This window comes from Oncorhynchus gorbuscha, linkage group LG08 (assembly GCF_021184085.1).
Source record: "Oncorhynchus gorbuscha isolate QuinsamMale2020 ecotype Even-year linkage group LG08, OgorEven_v1.0, whole genome shotgun sequence".
In the NCBI taxonomy this organism is placed as follows: Eukaryota; Metazoa; Chordata; class Actinopteri; order Salmoniformes; family Salmonidae; genus Oncorhynchus; species Oncorhynchus gorbuscha.
In genome coordinates, this window is record NC_060180.1 from 12,161,074 (window position 1) to 12,188,294 (window position 27,221).

Below are 27,221 nucleotides of genomic sequence, written 5' to 3' on the forward strand. Positions count from 1 at the left end.
GCTAAGCTGGTCTAGCCATCCATATGCCATATGTAGCAGGCCTAAACTAGTCTAGCCATCCATATGCCATATGTAGCAGGGCTAAGCTGGTCTAACCATCCATATGCCATATGTAGCAGGGCTAAGCTGGTCTAACCATCCATATGCCATATGTAGCAGGCTAAGCTAGTCTAACCATCCATATGCCATATGTAGCAGGGCTAAGGGCTGGTCTAACCATCCATATGCCATATGTAGCAGGGCTAAGCTGGTCTAACCATCCATATGCCATATGTAGCAGGGCTAAGCTGGCCATATGCCATATGTAGCAGGGCTAAGCTGGTCTAACCATCCATATGCCATATGTAGCAGGGCTAAGCTAGTCTAACCATCCATATGCCATATGTAGCAGGCCTAAGCTAGTCTAACCATCCATATGCCATATGTAGCAGGCCTAAGCTAGTCTGACCATCCATATGCCATATGTAGCAGGCCTAAACTAGTCTAGCCATCCATATGCCATATGTAGCAGGGCTAAACTAGTCTAACCATCCATATGCCATATGTAGCAGGGCTAAGCTGGTCTAACCATCCATATGCCATATGTAGCAGGCCTAAGCTAGTCTAACCATCCATATGCCATATGTAGCAGGCCTAAACTAGTCTAACCATCCATATGCCATATGTAGCAGGGCTAAACTGGTCTAACCATCCATATGCCATATGTAGCAGGGCTAAGCTGGTCTAACCATCCATATGCCATATGTAGCAGGGCTAAGCTGGTCTAACCATCCATATGCCATATGTAGCAGGGCTAAGCTGGTCTAACCATCCATATGCCATATGTAGCAGGGCTAAGCTGGTCTAACCATCCATATGCCATATGTAGCAGGGCTAAGCTGGTCTAACCGTCCATATGCCATATGTAGCAGGGCTAAGCTGGTCTAACCATCCATATGCCCTATGTAGCAGGGCTAAGCTGGTCTAGCCATCCATATGCCATATGTAGCAGGGCTAAGCTGGTCTAACCATCCATATGCCATATGTAGCAGGCCTAAGCTAGTCTAACCATCCATATGCCATATGTAGCAGAGCTAAGCTGGTCTAACCATCCATATGCCATATGTAGCAGGCCTAAGCTAGTCTAACCATCCATATGCCATATGTAGCAGGGCTAAGCTGGTCTAACCATCCATATGCCATATGTAGCAGGCCTAAGCTAGTCTAACCATCCATATGCCATATGTAGCAGGCCTAAGCCAGTCTGACCATCCATATGCCATATGTAGCAGGGCTAAGCTAGTCTAACCATCCATATGCCATATGTAGCAGGCCTAAGCTAGTCTAACCATCCATATGCCATATGTAGTAGGCCTAAGCTAGTCTGACCATCCATATGCCATATGTAGCAGGCCTAAACTAGTCTAGCCATCCATATGCCATATGTAGCAGGGCTAAACTAGTCTAACCATCCATATGCCATATGTAGCAGGGCTAAGCTGGTCTAACCATCCATATGCCATATGTAGCAGGCCTAAGCTAGTCTAACCATCCATATGCCATATGTAGCAGGCCTAAACTAGTCTAACCATCCATATGCCATATGTAGCAGGGCTAAACTGGTCTAACCATCCATATGCCATATGTAGAAGGGCTAAGCTGGTCTAACCATCCATATGCCATATGTAGCAGGGCTAAGCTGGTCTAACCGTCCATATGCCATATGTAGCAGGGCTAAGCTGGTCTAACCATCCATATGCCATATGTAGCAGGGCTAAGCTGGTCTAACCATCCATATGCCATATGTAGCAGGGCTAAACTGGTCTAACCATCCATATGCCATATGTAGCAGGGCTAAGCTGGTCTAACCATCCATATGCCATATGTAGCAGGGCTAAGCTGGTCTAGCCATCCATATGCCATATGTAGCAGGGCTAAGCTGGTCTAACCATCCATATGCCATATGTAGCAGGGCTAAGCTGGTCTAACCATCCATATGCCATATGTAGCAGAGCTAAGCTGGTCTAACCATCCATATGCCATATGTAGCAGGCCTAAGCTGGTCTAACCATCCATATGCCATATGTAGCAGGGCTAAGCTGGTCTAACCATCCATATGCCATATGTAGCAGGCCTAAGCTAGTCTAACCATCCATATGCCATATGTAGCAGGCCTAAGCCAGTCTGACCATCCATATGCCATATGTAGCAGGCCTAAACTAGTCTAACCATCCATATGCCATATGTAGCAGGGCTAAGCTGGTCTAACCATCCATATGCCATATGTAGCAGGCCTAAACTAGTCTAGCCATCCATATGCCATATGTAGCAGGGCTAAGCTGGTCTAACCATCCATATGCCATATGTAGCAGGGCTAAACTAGTCTAGCCATCCATATGCCATATGTAGCAGGGCTAAGCTGGTCTAACCATCCATATGCCATATGTAGCAGGGCTAAACTAGTCTAACCATCCATATGCCATATGTAGCAGGCCTAAGCTAGTCTAACCATCCATATGCCATATGTAGCAGGCCTAAGCTAGTCTGACCATCCATATGCCATATGTAGCAGGCCTAAACTAGTCTAGCCATCCATATGCCATATGTAGCAGGGCTAAACTAGTCTAACCATCCATATGCCATATGTAGCAGGGCTAAGCTGGTCTAACCATCCATATGCCATATGTAGCAGGCCTAAGCTAGTCTAACCATCCATATGCCATATGTAGCAGGCCTAAACTAGTCTAACCATCCATATGCCATATGTAGCAGGGCTAAACTGGTCTAACCATCCATATGCCATATGTAGAAGGGCTAAGCTGGTCTAACCATCCATATGCCATATGTAGCAGGGCTAAGCTGGTCTAACCGTCCATATGCCATATGTAGCAGGGCTAAGCTGGTCTAACCATCCATATGCCATATGTAGCAGGGCTAAGCTGGTCTAACCATCCATATGCCATATGTAGCAGGGCTAAGCTGGTCTAACCGTCCATATGCCATATGTAGCAGGGCTAAGCTGGTCTAACCATCCATATGCCCTATGTAGCAGGGCTAAGCTGGTCTAGCCATCCATATGCCATATGTAGCAGGGCTAAGCTGGTCTAACCATCCATATGCCATATGTAGCAGGCCTAAGCTAGTCTAACCATCCATATGCCATATGTAGCAGAGCTAAGCTGGTCTAACCATCCATATGCCATATGTAGCAGGCCTAAGCTAGTCTAACCATCCATATGCCATATGTAGCAGGGCTAAGCTGGTCTAACCATCCATATGCCATATGTAGCAGGCCTAAGCTAGTCTAACCATCCATATGCCATATGTAGCAGGCCTAAGCCAGTCTGACCATCCATATGCCATATGTAGCAGGCCTAAACTAGTCTAGCCATCCATATGCCATATGTAGCAGGGCTAAGCTGGTCTAACCATCCATATGCCATATGTAGCAGGGCTAAACTAGTCTAGCCATCCATATGCCATATGTAGCAGGGCTAAGCTGGTCTAACCATCCATATGCCATATGTAGCAGGGCTAAACTAGTCTAGCCATCCATATGCCATATGTAGCAGGGCTAAGCTGGTCTAACCATCCATATGCCATATGTAGCAGGGCTAAACTAGTCTAACCATCCATATGCCATATGTAGCAGGGCTAAGCTGGTCTAACCATCCATATGCCATATGTAGCAGGGCTAAACTAGTCTAACCATCCATATGCCATATGTAGCAGGCCTAAACTAGTCTAACCATCCATATGCCATATGTAGCAGGCCTAAGCCAGTCTGACCAACCATATGCCATATGTAGCAGGCCTAAACTAGTCTAGCCATCCATATGCCATATGTAGCAGGGCTAAACTAGTCTAACCATCCATATGCCATATGTAGCAGGGCTAAGCTGGTCTAACCATCCATATGCCATATGTAGCAGGGCTAAACTGGTCTAACCATTTTCTTTTAAGTTTCTTACCTATTCTCAGCTATGGGAGAATCTCTGTTGGATTTCCTAGATTCCTCTCTTCTGTCCTCTCCTCGCCTCCTTTAGAAAAAGCTCATAGAGAATTGAGGCGAGGAGGCAAGATGAGAATATGGAAACATGACACTGATATGAAATGAGACTCTCCTCTCTCTAATGCATCATCATGCACATTATGTTTACAGAGGTGGAATCCCAAAATACCAGTGTGTTAAACATAAGTGTTAAACATGTAGCGAGTTGAACTAGACATTTTATAGATGAAAGGATAAGTAACACATCCTTTATTAAATGTGTGATTTTCTACTCTGAGAAAACAACTGCTGTTTCAAAGGGTGTGTGGCAGATTTCAAAACTCTTCCGTGTAAGAATGCAGCTGAGCATCCTCTGAATTGAAACTCTCCTAACACTTTTCAGTTTCCGTGTCACCGAGGAGAGGAGGGCGGAGGACTGGAGGACAGACTTTGATCCAAAACGGAATCTCCCACTGTCTTATGGACCCACAACAGCATTTCCCTGATGGAAGTAAGCTGGAAGTTACTAGAGTGTAGAATTCTATTCATCCAGCAGATGCTGCTCTGGCACTGCTAAATCCTCTAGGAGCTAGAGACTTCATCTAGAGACCACAGACCAATCTTTTACTTAGGGAATTACATTTGGACAGCCAGTGAGAAGAAATGGAGAAACCTTCTCAAATATTATTTCAAATATAATCAAAACATTACAATTCATAATGACCAATCTCTTTAGCGTACAATTAATCATTAGGTATCAAGTTAGAAATATCATATTACCATTACTCAAAAACCTTGGGTACATTAACAACAATTGAATAAATTGATGCACTTACTGTCTCCAGCATGTAAACCACAACTCACATTGAACACAATACCAGCTCACTGAGGTACTCAGAAATATTTTCAGACTGGCTCACAATCTATAGACGAAAATCTATAGACCAATTTATTACACAAAAATAACCATCAACTTTGAAACACCGGTTGTCACAAATAAGACACCGTTTTGTTTTAAATTCTCTCATTTTATAAGACACAAGAAAGCTATAACCAAGTTGAAGGCAATGTACAGAAGTCAAGAGTAAAAAAGAACAAAAACATCTAGCTCAGCCAAAAGGGAGCTCAAAATCAATACGATGCAGTCTATTGACACACAATGTTCTGGACTTGTCTTTCAATGCGATATAACAGATGTACAGTTTACTTAGAAAACCCCAACTGCTCTGTACGATACAGCTCTACCACTGAGAAGAAAATGGTAAGAAATGGAAAACCCCAAATCCATAACACATATTATATCATATTATCTCCGTAGGTATCAATTGCACTTTGAATTGTCCCCTCATTGCATTTTAAGCCCTTGTTCTATTGGTTTTCACTGTCAGTCCTTTCAGCTGCACTTCTCTGAAATGCTGAGAACTGGAACAATCTAGAGGAAGCTATCACCACAGGAGCTCTCTTGAAGAAACAGAGGAATATGTCACTGTGGAGGTCGTGGCTCCACAGAGAACATCAGACACCACAGCAACAATATGGCCGCCTCCCTGGGAATCTCTGTGCAGTTAAAAACCACAGACAGAACCTTTAGGATGCCTCATCCATCCACTGTCCTGTTAGATCCCAGACTCATCATCATTAACATCATTATCATCATCATCATCACCAGATGCCCACTGGGTCTATATCCCGCTACGTTGAGTCTTTAGGAATTCTCCTGTGGAACACTACGGACTGCCGTTCCTGGAACTGCTGCTTCCTCCGCCGCTTGCGCTGGTCCCAGCGACAGAGCAGTATCATCTTGAAGGTGGTGCGGAAGGTCTTGTTGCACAGAGCGTAGCACATGGGGTTGACGGTGCTGTTGACGTAGCACAGCCAGTAGCCCAGCGCCCACAGAGCCTCGGGGATGCAGCCATTACAGAAGGTGTTGACTAGCACCATGATGTTGTAGGGTGTCCATGTGATGATGAAGGCAAACAGGATGGCGCTGAGGGTCTGTGCTGCCTTCTTCTCCTTCACCAGAGACATGCGCTTGCGCTTGGTGATCTGCGTCCTTGCCCTGGAGGCGAATCTCTTGGCTAGAGCTGCGTCTTTGAAGGAGATGGGCGCCGAGGGTGATTTGGTGGTGGTGGCAGAGGAGCCAGAGAGCGGCCCCACTCTGGTGGCCTGGAGGGCAGGCATGGACTGGACTTTGGATATCCGGGAGGGGAAGCGTTGGTGGTAGCTGCTGCTGTCTGTGTTGGCCCCATCAGGGGTGGTAGTAGTGGTGGTGGTAGAGAGGCCATCCCGGCTGTCCTCCTCCCCCCTTAGGGGGTCCTCTTCTGAGGCTAGGTCCAGGTCCTCGCAGGAGGTGAGGTGGGAGTTGACGGCTGCCTTCATCCCCGGCAGGTTGAGGACTATGGAGAAGATGGCGTGGTCCTGAGGCATCATCCCTCTACTGTTTCCCTCCTCGTCCTCAGACGAGCCTGAGTGGTCCACTGACAGCCTGGCATTGTTGTTGTTCCAGCTGTCGCTGCTGCTGTGGTCAGCGTCCCCTTCCCCAGGCCGGGTACTGCCAGGCCTCCAGGAGCGCATCATGGGCCAGCAGTGGAAGCGTGCGGCCAGCGCCCGGCCAGGGCTCTTTCTCTGGGAGGACTGGGTCAGCTCGTAGCTGCTGCAGCTCCTGGCACTACCAGCCTGGTGGTGGACGAAGTGAGCCCTCTCCCCTCCCCTGCCTCGGCTCCCTGAGCCCTGCAGGCCAGCCAGCTCCTGTGCGCGGTTCTGTGTCTCCCTGTAGATACGCCAGTAGAGCACACTCATGATAGTGACAGGCAGGTAGAAGGCAGCCATGGCCGTGCAGAATGTAATGATAGGCTCTGAGAGGAACTGGATGTAGCACTTATCAGGGGGCACAGTGCGCTCCCCCACAAAGTACTGCCAGAACAGGATGGCTGGGGCCCAAAGGACCAGGGACACGAACCAGGCCAGGCCAATCATCAGGACAGCCCGCCGTGTGGTCCGCTTGGCGCGGTAGGTGAGGGGCCGGGTGATGGAGAAGTAACGGTCAAAGCTGATGACCAGCAGGTTCATGACGGATGCGTTACTGGCCACATAGTCAATAGCCAGCCACAGGTCACAGGCCCAATTGCCCAGGGCCCACTGGCCCATGATGATGTAGGTGGTGTAAAGGTTCATGGAGATGACCCCGATGATGAGGTCAGCCACAGCCAAGCTGAGCAGGAAGTAGTTGTTGACAGTCTTGAGCTGGCGGTTGACTTTGAAGGATACCACCACCAGGATGTTGCCAATGATGGTGACCAGGGACAGGAGGCCAGTGAGGAAGACAATGAGGACCACCTGCCACACTGTGTGACCCCCCAGAGAGTCGTAGGTCAGAGAGGTCACCGTCTCATTGAGCGAGCCTGTGAGGTTGAAGAGGCCACTGAGGAAGGAGTCCTTGTCATCCGGGCTGGTTAGCTCTGGCCAGGGGTCCCTGTGGAGAGTGTTGGTGTCTGGGTAGATGATGCCCATTCCTGGGGAGCTGATGGTCAGGTAGAGGCCAGGGTCTGTGCTGTTGGAGCTCATCATGAAGTCCTGGCATATTCTGGGGAGAACACAGAGAGAGATAGATTACTACAATATACTGAGAACAGTACAATATACAGCAGGTGAGGCTAACAGAACAGTTTTTCACATTTACTGTAGGTGGAATGGCTGTTTTCTAGACAAACAAGATTGTTTGTAAACAATTTCTAGTCATACATTTTGTGTTTAACCTTTGCAATTTTTTCCCCAGTTACGCTACACAAGCAATTTAGATTTTGAAGATTAAAGTCACGTGAAGTTTTTTGTAGGAGTGTCCATTACAAAAACAGTCCTCTGATCTTGCAAATTGCCAGAACAGTAGCGCAGCACAACATGCCATCATGTGATACATCCACAGCCTCAATCTGATTGCAAGGAGCATCTATAAAAACACAATTACAGTAACGCTGTAAACAACACCAAGGCTTGGACACATCTCCTGTCAGACTGCTGGTGTGACTTAGCATACAGGTGGTAGCCTTCATTTCAATTCAGCTCCTGTGTCTCAGTAAAATACATCACAGTCCTTTCCGACCACCATTCATGGCCTGTCTGTTAATCTCACTGATAGGATAGAGAACAGAACATTACAGGCTCTCTCGCCCAAGGACAGCCACAGCCAGTGAGTGTTAGAAGAGGTACCTCCCCTGCCCAGAATAACACAAATATGTGCACACAAATACACACACCAACGCGCACGCATAATAAAGATAAACACTACAGAATTATAGAGGGAAATATTGAAACTCTATTTCAAGAGATATGAAAAGATGATTCTAACTTGACCTTTCCAGGGATAATGAAAAAACAAAACAATTTTAAGTCAACTCAAATTTTATTTGTCACATGCACCGAACACAACAGGTGTAGACAAATGTAAGTAAAATGCTTACTTACAAGCCCTTAACAAACAATGCAGTTTAAAGAAAAATACCTTAAAAAAAATAAATAAAGTAACAAATAATTAAAGAGCAGCAGTAAAATAACAATAGCAAGGCTATATTCAGGGGGGTACCTGTACAGAGTCAATGTGCTGGGGCACCATTTAGTCGAGGTAGTTGAGGTAATATATACATGTAGGTAGAGTTATTAAAGTGACTTATGTATAGATAATAACAGAGAGTAACAGCAGGGTAAAAGGGGGGGGGGGGGGGGCAATGCAAGTAGTCTGGGTAGCCATTTGATTAGATGTTCAGTAGTCTTATGGATTGGGGGTAGAAGCTGTTAAGATGCCTCTTGGGCTTAGACTTGGAGCTCCGGTACACCTTGCCGTGCGGTAGCAGAAAGAACAGTCTATAACTAGGGTGGCTGGAGTCTTTGACAATTTTTAGGGTCTTCCTCTGACACCGCCTGGTATAGAGGTCCTGGATGGCAGGAAGTTTGGCCCCAGTGATGTACTGGGCCGTATGCACTACCCTTTGTAGTGACTTGCGGTCGGATGCCGAGCAGTTGCTATACCAGGCAGTGATGCAACCAGTCAGGATGCTCTCGATGGTGCAGCTATAGAAACTTTTGAGGATCTGAGGACAAAATCTTGAAACAAATCTTTTCACTCTCCTGAGGGGGAATAGGTTTAGTCTTGACCTCTTCACGACTGTCTTGGTGTGCTTGAACCATGTTAGTTTGTTGGTGATGTGGACACCAAGGAACTTGAGGCTCTCAACCTGCTCCTCTACAGCCTGATCGATGAGAATGAAGGCATGATCGGTCCTCCTTTCCTGTAGTCCACAATCATATCCTTAGTCTTGATCACGTTGAGGGAGAGGTTGTTGTCCTGGCACCACACGGCTAGGTCTCTGACCTTCTCCTTATAGGCTGTCTCATCGTTGTTGGTTATCAGTCCTACCACTGTTATGTCATCGGCAAACTTAATGATGGTGTTGGAGTCGTGCCTGGCTGTGCAGTCATGAGTGAACAGGGAGTACAGGAGGGGATTGAGCACACACCACTAAGGGGCCTCCATGTTACGGATCAGCATGGCGGATGTGTTGTTACCTACCCTTACCACCCGAGGGCGGCCCGTCAGGAAGTCCAGGATCCAGATGCAGTGGGAAATGTTGAGTCCCAGGGTCCTTAGCTAATTGATGAGCTTTGAGGGCACTATGGTGTTAAACGCTGAGCTGTAGTCAATGAATAGCATTCTCACATAGGTGTTGCTTTTGTCCAGGTGTGAAAGCGCAGTGTGGAATGCAATAGAGATTGTATCATCTGTGGATCTGTTGGGGCGGTATGCAAATTGGAGTAGGTCTAATGTTTCTGGGATAATGGTGTTGATGTGGGCCATGACAAGCCTTTCAAAGCACTTCATGTCTACAGACGTGAGTGCTACGGGTCAGTAGTAATTTAGCAGGTTACCTTAGTGTTCTTGGGCACATGGTCTATGGTGGTCTGCTTGAAACATGTTGGTATTAGACTCAGACAGGGAGATGTTGAAAATGTCAGTGAAGACACTTGCCAGTTGGTCAGCGCATGCTCAGAGTACACGTCCTGGTAATCCATCTGGCCCTGTGGCCTTGTGAATGTTGACCTGTTTAAAGGTCTTACTCACATTGGCTGCGGAGAGCGTGATCACACAGTCTTCTGGAACAGCTGGTGCTATCATGCATGTTTCAGTGCTACTTGTCTCGAAGCGAGCAGAGAAGTAATTAGCTCGTCTGGTAGGCTCGTGTCACTGGGCAGCTCTCGGCTGTGCTTCCCTTTGTCGTCTGTAATAGTTTGCAAGCCCTGCCACATCTGATGAGCTGGTGTAGTACAATTCGATCTTAGTCCTGTATTGAAGCTTTGCCTGTTTGATGGTTCGTCGGAGGGCATAGCGGGATTTCTTCTAAGCTTCCGGGTTAGAGTCCTGCTTCTTGAAAGCGGCAGCTCTACCCTTTAGCTCCGTGAGCATGTTCCCTGTAATCCATGGCTTCTGGTTGGGGTATGTACATACAGTCACTGTGGGGACAACGTCATCGATGCACTTATTGATGAAGCCAGTGACTAATGTGGTATACTCCTCAATGCCATCAGAAGAATCCCGGAACATATTCCAGTCTGTGCTAGCAAAACAGTCCTGCAGTTTAGCATCTGCTTCATCTGACCACTTTTTTATTGAGTCACTGATGCTTCCTGCTTTAATTTTTGCTTGTGAGCAAGAATCAGGAGGATAGATTTATAGACAGATTTGCCAAATGGAGGGCGAGGGAGAGCTCTGTGTGTTGAGTTAAGGTGGTCTAGTTTCTTCCCCTTTTTTCCCCATTTAACATGCTGATAGAGATGATGTAAAACGGATTTAAGTTTCCCTGCATTAAAGTTCTCGGCCACTAGGGTCGCTGCCTCTGGATGAGCGTTTTCCTGTTTGCTTATGGCCGTATACAGCTAATTAGTGTAGTCTTCGTGCCAGCATCGGTCTGTGGGGGTATGTACGTAAAAATACAGATGAAAACTCTCTAGGTAGATAGTGTGGTTATAGCTTATCATGAGATACTCTACCTCAGGCGAGCAAAACCTTGAGACTTCCTTAGATATCGTGCACCAGCTGTTGTTTACAAATATACATAGACCGCCACCCCTTGTCTTACCAGAGGCTGCTGTTCTATCCTGCCGATGCAGTGTGTAACCCGCCAGCTGTATGTTATTCATGTCGTCGGTAAAATATTAGTTTTTAATGTTTCGTTGGTAGGATATACATGCTTTCAGCTCGTCCAATTTATTTTCCAGCGACTGTACGTTGGCCAGTAGTTTGGATGGCAAGGGCAGATTAGCCACTCGTCGACGGATCCTCACAAGGCACCTCGATCTCTTTCCACGATATCTTTTCTGTCTATTTCTCCTGTGAACGATAGAGATGAGGGCATGTTCGGGTGTCTGGAGTAAATCCCTCTCGTCCGACTCATTAAAGAGAAATTCTTCGTCCAGTTCAAGGTGAGAAATCACTGTTCTGATTTCCAGAAGCTCTTTTCGGTCATTAGAGACAGTAGCAGCAACATTATATACAAAATATATTTTTTAAATGCAAAAAAACTAACAAAATAGCATGGTAGGTTAAGAGCCCATGAAACGGCAGCCATTCTCTCCGGCGCCATCTTACTATATTTAGAGCAAAATGGAGCCTCCAGCCTCCAAACTAAAGTTGACTACAACAAACGTTTTGCCTGCTGTCATTTTTGGAAAGAAAGTGAGCTGAGACAAGTGTGCTGGAGGGGAGAGAGGAGAAGAGCAGAGAAGAGGCTAACAACGCCACAGAACACAACGCCAAGGACTGAATCCGAGTGAGAATGAAGTTATAAGCTAGCTAGAGCACTCTGCACTCCATCACATTATGTGCTAACACTCACACAACAATGTCTACATCTGGATCTCTTGGGCAAACCAAGTACGGGCTTGAAGAGGGGAAAACGGATGGAGGGAGCATTCCCACTCCCAGTTCTTTGGCTCTTAATCTCCCTGTCTCGCTGTCTGAAAGCTCAGAGAGCGGTTTGTTTTCCCCAGGATGTTGCTAATTAGTTATTGGATTCTGCTGCTGTGATGGCCCACTGGATATGAAACCATTGAGGAGAGTTCTTCCTTTGGCAGGCAGACAACCTGATGAATGCAATTTCATTAAGAAATGGTCCAATTATATTTTCTGGGTGAGTGATGGAAATAGTTCACATGTTTAAATATAAACTATTTTCATGCCATACTAAAATGGTACCCATTACAATTCTAAATCTCAGTTTGAGTTTGTTAAATTCTGTATATAACCTTATCTGATGTTTCTGTTGAAGGCTTTGTTGGCCTCAGCTGCTACCCTGGGCCAGACTAGGTGTGGGACACCAGAGTTGACCTGGCACCAGTGGGCACACCTGCCACCCTCAGCCACATCCCCCTAGAGCACCTCGTTTGATGCCTCACACCTGTGCCCTGACAGTACCCCCACCACCCCACAATGCACTGCTGCTTTACCCCATGTGCCCCAAGCTGCACTCAGCCATCTGTGGCAAGGGAAAGAAGAGTAACATGTTCAGAAACACACATACACATACACACACACACAAATTTAGGCACCCACTGGGCTCACACTGGTTGAATCAACATTGTTTCATCATTTCAAAAAAATTACATTGAACCAACGTAAAATAGATGTTTGTGCCCAGTGGGCCTACATTGAAACAGATTTGAAAAGAAACCATACCTGCCCCCCACTCTTACACCCACACACTCACGTCACACACACTCTCTCATTCACACACACACCAAGATCCTCCTCTTTATGATAAAAAAACAAAGAAAGCCTTCACAACGCACAGAATTCTTTATGAACTAAATTCCACTGAATATAAAGGTGTCACTAATGAGGGCTAAACATCTTAAAATTGACAAAATACCTGAAAGCGAAAATGCGTCTCTGTAAGGATTACTGATTGAACATAAGGAAATGTGCTTTCATCGTCAACTTCTCATTAAAGAGAGAGAGAGAGAAAGAGAGAGAGAGAGAGAGGATTATGACTCCCTGGGGCTACTGTACCAGGCCCACAGGATGTGGTTATTCTAAGTCCAGAGGGAGTAAGCCAAAATGCCAGAATACCAGGTTACTCCTAGTTTAACCTGACACGTGACAACCACCACACCAAAGAATTACCCCATGGGGTCAGAGATACAGGACCCCACATTCCAAAATTTGAATAAAGTGCGATTCAACACAGGGACACTCAATAACAGTGATGAGAAACATTGTCGTGTCTCTGTCGCACAACAAATCTTTACTCAACAAAATAGCTGGGGAGAGGAGAATACAGTATTTTCCACTGAAATGTACTTTATCGAGCATTTGGCAGACAAGCACTAGAGCCAAACAATTACCTTGTTTTCTCTCATGGTCAGTTAGAATTCTGCTATATCTCAGCTGTGGTGAAGTGCTCAAGCAGGATGGCTATTTTTGACTCATTAAAGGGGCAATATGCAGGTCTGCACACCCCACCACTGTTTTTGGTGAATAGCTGAGGGATGGGACTGGAGAAATGTAACCACTGTCAAATTCATATACAGAGCTATGGATACAAGATCTGACCATCCATGAGATCAAAATGATAGTTTTACAATTTTTTGACGCTATACAGTGTGGAGTAAAACAAGCTTCTGTTTTGGGGTTCTGTTGGAGAACAACAGTTGAACTAAGCTCATGAGGCATTTGTAAGTTATATTTAAGCAATAAGGCCCAAGGAGGTGTGGTATATGGCCAATATACTATGGCTAAGGGCTGTTCTTAGGCACGATGTAAAGCTGAGTGCCTGGACACAGCCCTTAGCCATGGTATATTGGCCATATACCTGAAACCCCAGAGGTGCCTTATTGCTATTATAAACTGGTTACCAATGTAATTAGAGCAGTTCAAATAAATGTTTTGTCATATTCGTGGTATACGGTCTGATATACCATGGCTGTCAACCAATCAGCATTCAGGGCTCAAACCACAAAGTTTATAATCTTCAATAAACAATGGGTATTATTTTAATGTCCAAAATTGATGTACCAATTGGAGATTGCCACTTTAAATACATAGGCCTAGCTTCGAGCTGCTTTATAAAAACTGACTCCAGGTCTTTTTGGAGACATAGGTGATCGATACTCGTTTTCCCCGTCCTTACACGACCTGTTCTTTGACATTTTGAAGCATTTATCACTGCATGGTGAGACACATCAATCCCATACTGTATGTCAAAAGCCAGGAATCCATCTTGACGGCCGAATGGACAAATCTGGACCATTTCATCAACACAGTAAAAGAAACCTGCAGAAATAGGAAAAAAATAAAAGAGATATGATAATGAATAAATCACTTTGGGGGGGATTCACCTCGCACCACCAATGCATAACACCTGCGTGCATGGGTGATTTACAGCAGCCCCTTTTCTAGCTGTTCCCATCCTTCCAGTCAGTGGCCAACGACTATCCAATGACTAGCGCATCTTGGCAGAAATACACACATATATATATATATATATATATATATAATACAAATGCATAATATTTTTTGCTAAATGAATATAAGGGGAACACTGTTACAGTGTACTGCAGAGAGGAATTATGGCACCATTTTAAACCATGAACCGGACATACAATTGCACTAAAGTACATAGCAGTTTATTTAATAAACCTTGATTGAAATTGCCTTGAATTTCAACCATGACTATACCATGCCCACATATGCACATACAACACCAATTACTGGATGGTCTAGAAAGTGTGAGCCATGGTAATGCAAAACTGAGTGGGCAGTGTGAATCCTGCCAGTGTGAATAAGCACTAATGGTGATCTGAGAAAATGTGCACTGGATTATGTTCATAAAATCCCTTCAGTCCCAATGAATGAACTACCAATGAATTCTGGAGCACATAATATATATTTACCAGCATGGCATTGATCATGGGAGCTTGGCTTTACACAGAACCAATGGCCAGACTGATACACACCCAAACTGGAGCATGTAGAATTACAAGACAACATAATTGTTTTTTCCTGCCAAAATGAATAGTAAATTCAGTAAGTGGCATATATTCGAGGGTGAAACGAGATCTTGTGAGCAGATTGTGGTCACTGTGTCTGCTGTGGAGTCATCAAACCTGTTTTATTGAACAATAAGTCTGATCCTGTCTAACAAACACAATACCATGGAATGACCCACATTTCTTATAAATTGGATGTTTCAATCATTAGACTTTATTCACTGAATAGATATAATTCATATTTATATCCAATACTGTGTCACGCCCTGGTCGTAGTATTTGGTGTTTTTCTTCATGTATTTGGTCAGGCCAGGGTGTGACATGGGTTTTTGTATGTGGTGTGTAGATAGTGGGATTGTAGCTTAGTGGGGTGTTCTAGGAGAGTCTATGGCTGTCTGGAGTGGTTCTCAATCAGAGGCAGGTGTTTATCGTTGTCTCTGATTGGGAACCATATTTAGGCAGCCATATTCTTTGGTTGTATTGTGGGTGATTGTCCTGAGTGTCTTGATGTCCTTGTGCTGTGTTAGTTGACACAAGTATAGGCTGTTTTCGTTTCATTTATAGTTTTGTAGTGTTTGTGTTTATTCGTGTTTACGTTGTTTGATTAAACATGGATCGCAATATACACGCTGCAGTTTGGTCCGACTCTCCTTCACCATATGAAAACCGTGACATACTGTCTATTATACTGAAATTGCGATTTGAGCATAGAACATATTCGTTCTTGGAACAGTCAACACATTCACTGAGATTAGCTGTTAAATTGGCTGATTAACAATATATTCAAAACATACTGTATACAAAGGTATTTGAGTTCGTAAGACTAAACACACTTTTTCCCAAAATACGATAGTATGACTTTATCTGTGCTGTTTCTTGTGATAAACCCAAGCAGAATATGTTTATTTTAGGAGAATCCAGAAGTCTACAGTTCCAGTTTAGCATCAGGGCAGGTCTTTAAGGAAACACCAACATAAAGTGTCTTAATAGGGTGTTGGGCCACAACGAGAAGACCGAACAGCTTCAATGCACCTTGGCATAGATTCTACAAGTGTCTGTAAGTGGAGAAATTCCATAATTGGGTGTTTTGTTCACGATGGTGGAAAACGCTGTCTTAGGCGCCGCTCCGGAATCTCCCATAAGTGTTCAGTTGGGTTGAGATCTGGTGACTGACACACACACACACACACACACACACACACACACACACACACACACACACACACACACACACACACACACACACACACACACACACACACACACACCCTTTAAACTCCCTTTGAGACCCCTCTTTCAAAGTCACTGAGATCTCTTCTTCTAGCCATAGGTGCCAACATTTCATACACGACCCTAAATTATGATAGGCAGTAAGGAAAGGACTTTTTATTGTGGCATCTTTAGTAGAGACTCAAAGTACTACAACAATGTCTCCCTCTGGAATGCTTACATTGGAAATCATTACTTATAAACAGGAACATTTGTATGCACACATGACTGTAACTTTGGATAAAAGCTAAATGGCTAAACAGGAACAATGAGCTCAATGAGAAGAAAAAAACGAAAAGGATGTTGTCCCATTTCTAGCAGCTGCCAAAGGATCATGGGATTTTCACAGTTCCTGACAGCCTCCCTAAAGAGTCTGGTGGAATCCACAAAGCCCCCCGCTCCAGGCTCAGTCAGGGATCTATCAAACACAAGGCTAGGACCTTCACTCTGACAGTACAGCACACATAGTCTTCTAGACCAGACCTTAAAGGGATCATCATTTATCTACTACCACAGAGTCAGATGAACTCATGGATGTCATTTTTATGTCTCTGTATCAAAAATGAAGGAAGTTAGAGGTAGTTTTGCGAGCCATAGGTCTATGGGTATCTGATAGGTCTATGGCTCTATAGCATGTTAGCCGATACCTGTATACTTCCAGTCATTGCGCTAACGATAGTTAGCAATTGCGCTAGTGCAAGTTAGCAACTTCCTTCAAACTGCACACAGAGACAAAAATTGTATCCACGAGTTAATCTGACTCGGGGAAGATAAAGGTCCTCATTGTCCAAATCGCGAAGTATCCCTTTAAGCTTGCTATCTACGTATGGAGGGGAGGAAAAAACAACTATTAATTATATCAATCAATATTTTGTCCCTATAAGAAAACCCTTTGAAGAACCCTTGATGGTTCCAGGTAGAACCTTTTGGTTCCAAGTTGAACAGTTATGGGTTCCATGTAAAACCCATTCCACAGAGGGTTCTACATAGAACCCAAAAAGATTCTATCTGGAACCAAAAAGAGTTCTCCTATGGGGACAACCGAATAACCCTTTTAAGTGTAAAGTATATTATGGTCTATCTAGATTATAGCCTACCTCTTGATGCGTGTTCTAACTCATTTCTGAAATGCTCTCTGTGCACTATCAATTACTAAAGATAATCATTTGTTAAGATATTATCTCAAAGTGTACAGTCATACCCCTCTCACAATAAAGCGTGAGATTCTATACACGTTTCAATTCCAACTATACACTATCACGATCCATCCTTAAAAGGCAGTGTGGCCAGTCGCCTATTGAACAGGCACTCGAAGGAGGGGAAAAAACACACTCCCTCCAATGTAAACACCCCTTAGCACAGGGAAAGGTTTCTTTAAATATGAGCATGGAATTTGCTCGAGAAACTCACGAGTGATCACCTCCTTGAACAGAGAGTGTAACTCATCTCAACAACACCTTGTTGTGTTTATGTGCAAAGAGAGGTACGGATCCCTCTTTAGGGGCTAGGACAGCCACCCCTTTTCTCTGTGACGGGATGGACACCATGTCTACAAGTGCTTTCCTGTATACTTTATCTCTCTCCCCCATCTCTCCCTCTACACGCACCATTGTTCACCCTCGCTCAAACACAGCAGAGTACACAGAGAGTCCTGGCAAAAATAATTCATCTATCATAGCTCGATTGACCAGAGGGAGTAGTCCGTGGCAACTTGGCTGGAGTAAGGCTCATACAGAAGGTTAAGAGATGGCTATTGGACTACAATAGTTGTTGTTTTTAGGACTTATTGTATGGGGATCTATTTTAGGCTGATGCTAAAGGTAGACTCAGCGAGATGACGTTGCAACAAACATCACGTAGATATTTAGATGAATGTGACGCAACACTTTCCCCTCACACAGTCACATGGAGTATCTGCGCATGTGCACGGGTGTGCTTCACACTGCCACAATGTGGTAGATAAGGGATCAAAACAGCAGAGAAGTTTAGCCTCGTCTTCGGATATTTTAGACCCGCCAAAAGTTGGCCTTCACGGTAAGGAAGTTGGTTATGACATACATTTTGCCAGAGGAGGTGCACAGTAGCCTAATTAATCAGTATCCTATCACCAATGTTTTATAAAAATATATATATCACCTTTGGGAGCAGCAAAACTGTTTACATATATTTTCTCCAGATTCGATTAATTTATTTGACCACTTTCCTCTGTTGGCTGTGGAGCTAAATCCGTTACTGATATTTGCCTGTTTGTTTACGTTTACAATTATTTACAAAATAGGACAAATATAAGCAACCCCCAAATATGAATAAATATTATTATTAATATTATTGTATGTGGCAAAGTCCCTATACAGGCCATATCAGCAGCTAAAAGGTAGGCTAATCTTATTTGGTAGACAATGTCCATGGCTTGGACATGCAATGCAATTTGAAATGCGAATTCAATGTGTAGGATAATATTTCCATGTTGAAGCCAGTTACTTTTTTTAGACCAAAAAAATGGATAAAGGCTTTTTATCACTTGGCCTATTATAGGGTTAAATGTATAGTATTTAATAAACTATCTTCAACGGAATGGACAAACCAGATTCAGTGGGTTTTGACACTCTTATGTAGGTGTCATACCGAGGAAATAAAATATCACAATATGTCACAACGTGTCTAAATAAGTGTCATAACAGTGTTATGACAATGTTATGACAGGTTATGATGAGTTATGTCAGCTGTTATAACAGGGTTATGCTTAAAATAAGTGTGAACCTAAACTTTAAAGTGGTAAAATGTAACTAAGATACATTTTCTCATCTACACACACACGGCTGCAGTTGGCCAGGGTGTATCCTGTTGTATCATCTCAGTCACTGCTTCCTCCTGAACAGCCAAATATAGCCCTATATGATTACCTTCTGTAAAGGTGCCTGCTGGTCACATCTGTCTACCCATGAATCAATCTCTTATTTTCAGTTGACCTTTTCATAATAAGCATGGCCCCAATTTTGTCACCATGCCACACAAAAAGTATGCTTCTAGTAGTGATGGGGGGGGGGGGGAGAATCTATATCGTATTGTATCGTTTTGACAAAATCGCAATATTATTTTTGCGCTAGTTGGCTGTACCTGCACCAAAACTCCAGTATTTTCCTTCATAGCTTGTTCTCCATCTTCTTTTTAAATGGGGAGCTAATTTGTTTCAACACTTTTATTTCCATGACTGATCAAAACTCATTTTCTCATGGGTCTCTCTTGTCCCTCTGCAGTAGACATATGGTGAGCAATATGTTTGGAACATCGAAACGCAATAAAATCACTGTATATCGAATCAAAATACACTTGTATCTATATGTATCTATATGTATTTTGATTCGATACTGTGACTTTATTGCGATTTGATGTTCCAAACATATTGTGAGAATCGCAATACATATCGCATCGGCCCCTAAGTATCGTGATAGTATCGTATCGTGAGGTCCCAGCTTATAATAGTTTATACCCTCCACCTGCACACACACAAGCATGCATGCAGTGTACCAGACGGTCTGTCGCATTCCAATCCTATTCACACATGCCAAGTATACAAAGGAACCACTTGGGACCACTTGGGAAGAGTACTAACTCTGAGGTACAATTATGTCCAGATGTAACAGACTATGTCTTGGACACTCAGTAAGGCCTCATAGTAGAAAAAAACAGGTGAAAGTCATCTCTGTATTGGCAGAGACTTTGCTTGCAGGATCCCTGCATTTTACTGTGAATCACAGAGCGAGACAGCTTAGTGTCCTTGAATTACTTGCGTCTCTCTTACTTTGAGTACATAGTCAACACTGCTGCTTTCACTTTTGTTTGTTTGTTTACCTCTTACAATATTAATATGTGCTCTTTAGATGTTTTGATACGGGTGTGATCTTATTTATAGTAGCTGTTCTTTAATTTAATGTTCAAAACAAATAAAGTATGAATGCATGCAGTGACACCATGAGCTCACACAGAAGTCACAGATTACTAAGAGGCTTTGAAGGAAACAGCATAAGAGGCCATACATTACAAAATCACTAAAAACAAAGGATTAGAAGCTAAATAGAAAGGTCTGTGGGTGAGAGAGAACATTTCTTATAGATTACCACCTAGGGTAAAGACTTATTTCAAAATTCTATTTCACGCCTTTCTCCAAACCTACAGTTGAAACCCGAACAAAAGCGTTAAAATGTATACACATCCAATTGCCTAGCAGTCCTACAGCACAGCAAGTTGTTTTACAACTGTATGTTTCATTGGGTGCTCACAAGCTAATGGGCCTTGAATGCCAATGGGGACAGGCGAGTGATAGATTAACCATGCTTACCGATTGCTACCCTGCCAGAGCTGCCAGACACAGTGTTGCGTGTTCTGTCTGTCACTGTTCCCGACAGCGATAGGGGAATAGCCAGTAGAGAGTCTCTTGTTAGTTAGCATCAGGAACAAGGCCTGAGCTCATTTTCCATTTAGCAACTCTCATTACTAGCGTACAGAACAATACGAGTTTGTTGGTGCCTTGGCGTGCGGGGAGTATAAGTGGTGGAATAGAGACCGTACGGTCCTGCTATGAAGACATTACGAGGATGGAGAGTAATGACTCCTCTTGACTGTTGCCACAGCATGGCGCCATGATGAGAGGGAAAAGGCTTCATCTCTACTGGGTCAGTGGTACTGCTAATATACAATATGAGTAGTAGCCTAATACATAGCCACATAGTGTGAGGAGAACCACACAGCAGACCAGAACCCAGAGACATGTTCTGTAAGTGTTAAATCTATGTATTTTCATCTTGGTGCTTATAGTAACGTAGTGTCTGGTCAGAGGTACTGTACGTAAAATGAGGCGGCTCTCACGCCATCTACAAAAACATACAGTTTAGCCAGGAAGCTCGCAGGTTGAGCTTGTAGTCATAACTTTTTAACACCCTTTATGTATTTAACACTGTGTCATATGTGTTACACTCACCACTGTGACAATTTTCTAAGGGTTGAATACCATTTAAGAATTGCTGTAGGCTACAACACCACATCCACATAGCCAGTGGCCCGCCAGACCCCTCATACTGTACCCAATGTGTATTTTTCCCTTCACGGTAGTTGATCCAAAAGCGTAAAAGTTGGTCTCCAACCCTAGTAAAATAAATGACTTGTATGCCCCCAGCAGTCTGGCACAGGTTGAAGGTTCTCTGGAAGTCTGCCCTAAACCGCTTCCCTCTTTATCAACAGCACCGTTTTCTCCTTAAGAGCCCCTCTTGAGTCAATGTTTTCAGACGTCACAACCGATCAAGGTGGCCCTTAAACGTATTTAAACAGCCTTCAGAGTGAGTGTATTACTCAATGACGAGATCAGTAGGTAAACATGGTAGACTGTAAAAGACTGTAAATGCTCAGTCGGTTTGGCAATCCCTGCAGCACCATGGAGTCGAGAGCAGTAGCCATTTGGTACCTCCTCCCAAAATAAAAATACAAATCTGATTATGACTTCTCTTTTACTTCTCCGTGTTTATCTCCGTCTCATACATTATGTACTGATAAGTGTCTGGAGAGTGTGGGAGAAACACTAAATCCCCTGGCGGGAAGACCAAAGCCATTATACGGTTATTCTCTGCTTCCCCACCCATGTCCCAGAGTGACCTCCGCCTGGAATGAAAGTTCCTTGCACCAATTCGTCATCCATGACCACACTGATATGATCTCCTAGTGGACACGCAGACTGTGAAATATGAGTGTTTAAGATGAGCTCTACTCCACAGTATTTGTATTGGGTTCATTTATTCCAAATGCTTGTTTTGTGAAGTGTTTGTACAGATATTGGACACGCCCAAGAACCAACACTATGATGTACTGAGGGCAACAACAGTCCTTTGTATATCTTATAATCTAGCTCCAATGTCAACAGGGGCGTGGAAAGCTCCAAGATGTTAGTGAATCAAGTGTGACAAATCATTTCTCACACAAACAGGAGGACACGAAGCATGATGATGGCATATCAAGTCTTGCATGGAGGTCGTAATTGGTATAAACACAGCAACTTAAAATAAGCAACAAACAATAACATTTTGGTCATGAGGCCGACAATTACTCAGAGTCCCTATAATTAGACTTTTGCTTTGATGAAAATAGTCATACCAAATCAAAGACAGAAGTGTTTCAACACAACAATCGTCAAGATAAGAGTTAAATTGGTGTTGTGGCAAATTGATTCAACCTCCAGGATCTTTGATCAGATTACCAAGGCAGCAGATTGCTTCCAGTTATTTGGGATATCTTCAGAGAAAATAAGGTTACCTAGGAAAATATCACTACTTTGCTGCTTGAATAACATCAATCAATAAACATAAGATATAGTTGTGATAATTTTGTAGACAAAAAAAAATATATATAATTGCACACTTCATGTGTTTTGGATTTTCTTTATCTATCATAATTCCTCTAATTCATCACCACACACACACACTGTTTCTTTAAATTATTTCTAAAGTCACTGATAATAAGTTCTACTTCTCTCCTCAGGTCTATCCCAAAGGCACATAAAAACATCTGAGTTAAAACAAGTCAATTAGTTTCCCCTGCTTTGGACCAAACTGCTGGGGTGGCAAACAACGCGAGGGCTAGTGGTCTCTCAGAGAAACCAAATACACAGGAAAACATCATTCTTTTCTTCCTGTTCCTCTTTTCTTTAGTATGCAGATCACTTCAAAGGTCTGTCTAGGTATTTGTTTAAATGGGCAAACAATTCAGCAATTATTGCAGTTTAAAAAAATAACAATGATGCCTTTTTACCTGAGGGCATTTAAATTATTAGAAAATACTGGAATTTCTATGTAGCACATTATCATAACTAGGTTAAATGACATCAGTGCTTTCAAATAATGTCCCCATTCACCTTCATGAATACTGCCCTTGTACCTTCTGTTTCTTACCCAACTGACATCAAAGTGCTAAAGCTAAACATCTGGGCGGACAGAGGTAGAAGTCACATTTAATCCAGCATCACCAGCGAGTCCGGGAAACACTTGACAAATCAAATCTGTATTACCATGGAACTGACAGATATCAATGAGCAGCCAGCATATGTTTTTCTTGATGTGTGCACAGCGGCGACAGTGCTAGCGAGATTACATTATTCTAAACAGAGCTCAAGGTATTTAGTTAATCAGTAACCCCTTTACAGTGGTCATTGAAACACTCAGCTGATCTAAGAAGAGACATGCCTATTCACTTGACCTTAGGTGTTTTATGTACTTAGAATTTATTTTAAACCCACATCCGGGATCTGTCAGAAAAGTACATAAATGTCCCCTCCCCTGTTTGCATAGTTTATGTGATATATTTCAATGATTTGTTGTGACTGCCACTCTGAATGAGGTAAATGTTAATTAGCTGTGAGTTGTTTAGCTAGAAATATGACCAGGCCAATGGTGACAATGGTGTGGGTAGCAAGTTCCACAATGCATATCACAATCATCATCTCGCTGAGTTTAGAAAAGGAACGTTTATGAAAAACTTCAAGGTCGACAACTTGTCACAACAATCTCCCTTCAATTTCAAGCATTATAGTAAAAAAAGCAGATGAGATGCTTGTTTTGATCCTCTCTTCTCTGGAATTAAAATGAGACAATAGCTGTAGGCTTTCTGAGTTTTGAAGTTCTGAGTTGTAAAGTTCCTTCACCTTATGTCAAATCAACCTTTACATTTCAGAGAGAATCTGACGCACTTCCATTGCACCTGTCCCAGAACTAACTGGGAGGAACCTGTGTTTCCTCTCAAGTCCGTTGAGGATGAGGAGCAGGTTCATCGGAAAGGTCCTGTCAATCATGTCAGGGTCCTCTGTAAAAAGCACCAATCTGTATCGATCTGTCAGGTAAACAATCCAGTGCTGAGACTAGTGAGTGAACACCGAGCAAACATCAGACATTACTACTCTGAGTTTTTCCTCCGTCTTTCTCTTTTCATTTCCTGGGAGGGACTAGATGCAATACCCAATGAATCCCAGGAGAGATAAAACCATAAATACTTCAGTCATTGTGTTTTTTATGTAATGCCCACAATGTACTCTAATAGACACCATCTCCAAGGGTCCGTAAGGGCCACCATAATGGCTCATGGAAGAAGATGTTACATTCAAGTGGATTCCATTTCAAAGTTACCAGTCATACACGTTTCATACCCAACTGCCCTATTCTATCAGGGCTGTCCAATAACCACCCTAAATGATGGAAATGACTATGTAAAAGAAGCTGTTTTAGATTCATGGCATCATGAGCATCCTTGATCTTTGTCCCCTTGAGAAATATGATTCTCGTTTGGACTGCTCGGTGACATAACTTCTTGCGGACACAGGATCTGCTAGGTTATCATGAAAAATGTCCAAGGTCATAACTAGGACTGCATAATATGCACCTCCTGTTTTTGAAATACTGAAAGCACAACATAAATGTATCAAGAATCATCCAATTCACTTCAACAGCTGCTCAAAATCAACAGCATAGGGTAAATCAAGTCAAATTAAGAATGCATATGTTTTATCACCATATCTCCTAGCTAGGCAGATCATGTCTGGTGTGTCTACTGAGGCCAGCTTTATGAAGGTGACCTTACCCTCCATGTTCTTTACACTTAATAGCTTTCAGACTCATTGCTCATCCCTCAGATGGAACCTAATATTTATAACAGCCAGACAGTCAGGAAGAGTGACAGCGTGACACCAAGGTTGTCCTCAGTACTATAAAAATCCCAGAGAAACAGCAGTTGGGGAATGTAAACTAAACACCCTCCCCAAATGATAAACCCTGCTACGTCCAGATACATTGTATATACAAAGCTGTGAGAGAACACTACTATCCCTCTTTATCGGTCTTGTCCTGACGGGTTGTTTAAGGAGTGAGGTAAGGAGGACAGTCATACTATTGGAGTACTGAGGAGCCAATGGACAACAAATAAAGAATGTGGTACAGTGAGGGGGCAGATTGAACTGGGCATAACCTACAGCTGTGGTTCAGAGGGGACAGATTGAACTGGGCATAACCTACAGCTGTGGTTCAGAGGGGACAGATTGAACTGGGCATAACCTACAGCTGTGGTACAGTGAGAGGACATATTGAACTGGGCATAACCTACAGCTGTGGTACAGAGAGGGGACAGATTGAACTGGGCATAACCTACAGCTGTGGTACAGTGAGGGGACAGATTGAACTGGGCATAACCTACAGCTGTGGTACAGTGAGGGGACATATTGAACTGGGCATAACCTACAGCTGTGGTACAGTGAGGGGACAGATTGAACTGGGCATAACCTACAGCTGTGGTACAGAGAGGGGACAGATTGAACTGGGCATAACCTACAGCTGTGGTACAGTGAGGGGACAGATTGAACTGGGCATAACCTACAGCTGTGGTACAGAGAGGGGACATATTGAACTGGGCATAACCTACAGCTGTGGTACAGAGAGGGGACAGATTGAACTGGGCATAACCTACAGCTGTGGTACAGTGAGGGGACATATTGAACTGGGCATAACCTACAGCTGTGGTACAGTGAGGGGACAGATTGAACTGGGCATAACCTACAGCTGTGGTACAGTGAGGGGACAGATTGAACTGGGCATAACCTACAGCTGTGGTACAGTGAGGGGACATATTGAACTGGGCATAACCTACAGCTGTGGTACAGTGAGGGGACAGATTGAACTGGGCATAACCTACAGCTGTGGTACAGAGAGGGGACAGATTGAACTGGGCATAGCTACAGCTGTGGTACAGTGAGGGGACAGATTGAACTGGGCATAACCTACAGCTGTGGTACAGTGAGGGGACAGATTGAACTGGGCATAACCTACAGCTGTGGTACAGTGAGGGGACAGATTGAACTGGGCATAACCTACAGCTGTGGTATAGTGAGGGGACAGATTGAACTGGGCATAACAGATTGAACTGGGCATAACCTACAGCTGTGGTACAGTGAGGGGACAGATTGAACTGGGCATAACCTACAGCTGTGGTACAGTGAGGGGACAGATTGAACTGGGCATAACCTACAGCTGTGGTACAGTGAGGGGACAGATTGAACTGGGCATAACCTACAGCTGTGGTACAGTGAGGGGACAGATTGAACTGGTCATAACCTACAGCTGTGGTACAGTGAGGGGACAGATTGAACTGGGCATAACCTACAGCTGTGGTACAGTGAGGGGACAGATTGAACTGGGCATAACCTACAGCTGTGGTACAGTGAGGGGACAGATTGAACTGGGCATAACCTACAGCTGTGGTACAGTGAGGGGACAGATTGAACTGGGCATAACCTACAGCTGTGGTACAGTGAGGGGACAGATTGAACTGGGCATAACCTACAGCTGTGGTACAGAGAGGGGACAGATTGAACTGGGCATAACCTACAGCTGTGGTACAGTGAGGGGACAGATTGAACTGGGCATAACCTACAGCATAACCTACAGCTGTGGTACAGTGAGGGGACAGATTGAACTGGGCATAACCTACAGCTGTGGTACAGAGAACTGGGCATAACCTACAGGGGACATATTGAACTGGGCATAACCTACAGCTGTGGTACAGAGAGGGGACAGATTGAACTGGGCATAACCTACAGCTGTGGTACAGTGAGGGGACATATTGAACTGGGCATAACCTACAGCTGTGGTACAGTGAGGGGACAGATTGAACTGGGCATAACCTACAGCTGTGGTACAGAGAGGGGACAGATTGAACTGGGCATAACCTACAGCTGTGGTACAGAGAGGGGACAGATTGAACTGGGCATAACCTACAGCTGTGGTACAGTGAGGGGACAGATTGAACTGGGCATAACCTACAGCTGTGGTACAGTGAGGGGACATATTGAACTGGGCATAACCTACAGCTGTGGTACAGTGAGGGGACAGATTGAACTGGGCATAACCTACAGCTGGATCAGAGG

The 27,221-nt window shown here is 44.0% G+C and overlaps 1 protein-coding gene across 4 annotated transcripts in view; it reads right to left on the minus strand.

Annotated features, from left to right (window-relative positions):
- Positions 1–303: 303 nt before the first annotated feature.
- LOC124041206 (muscarinic acetylcholine receptor M3-like) overlaps positions 304–27,221 on the minus strand; it is a 129,514-nt gene continuing 102,596 nt past the window's right edge. The window contains exons 1-2 of one of the 4 annotated variants that reach the window (XM_046358505.1): positions 23,209–23,328; positions 304–7,553 (exon numbers count right to left, since the gene is read on the minus strand). In XM_046358505.1, the coding sequence (XP_046214461.1) occupies positions 5,663–7,553; positions 23,209–23,240 (1,923 nt within the window). In that variant the 5' untranslated portion in view covers positions 23,241–23,328 and the 3' untranslated portion in view covers positions 304–5,662. The other 3 variants (XM_046358508.1, XM_046358509.1, XM_046358507.1) reach the window with 3 other exon arrangements.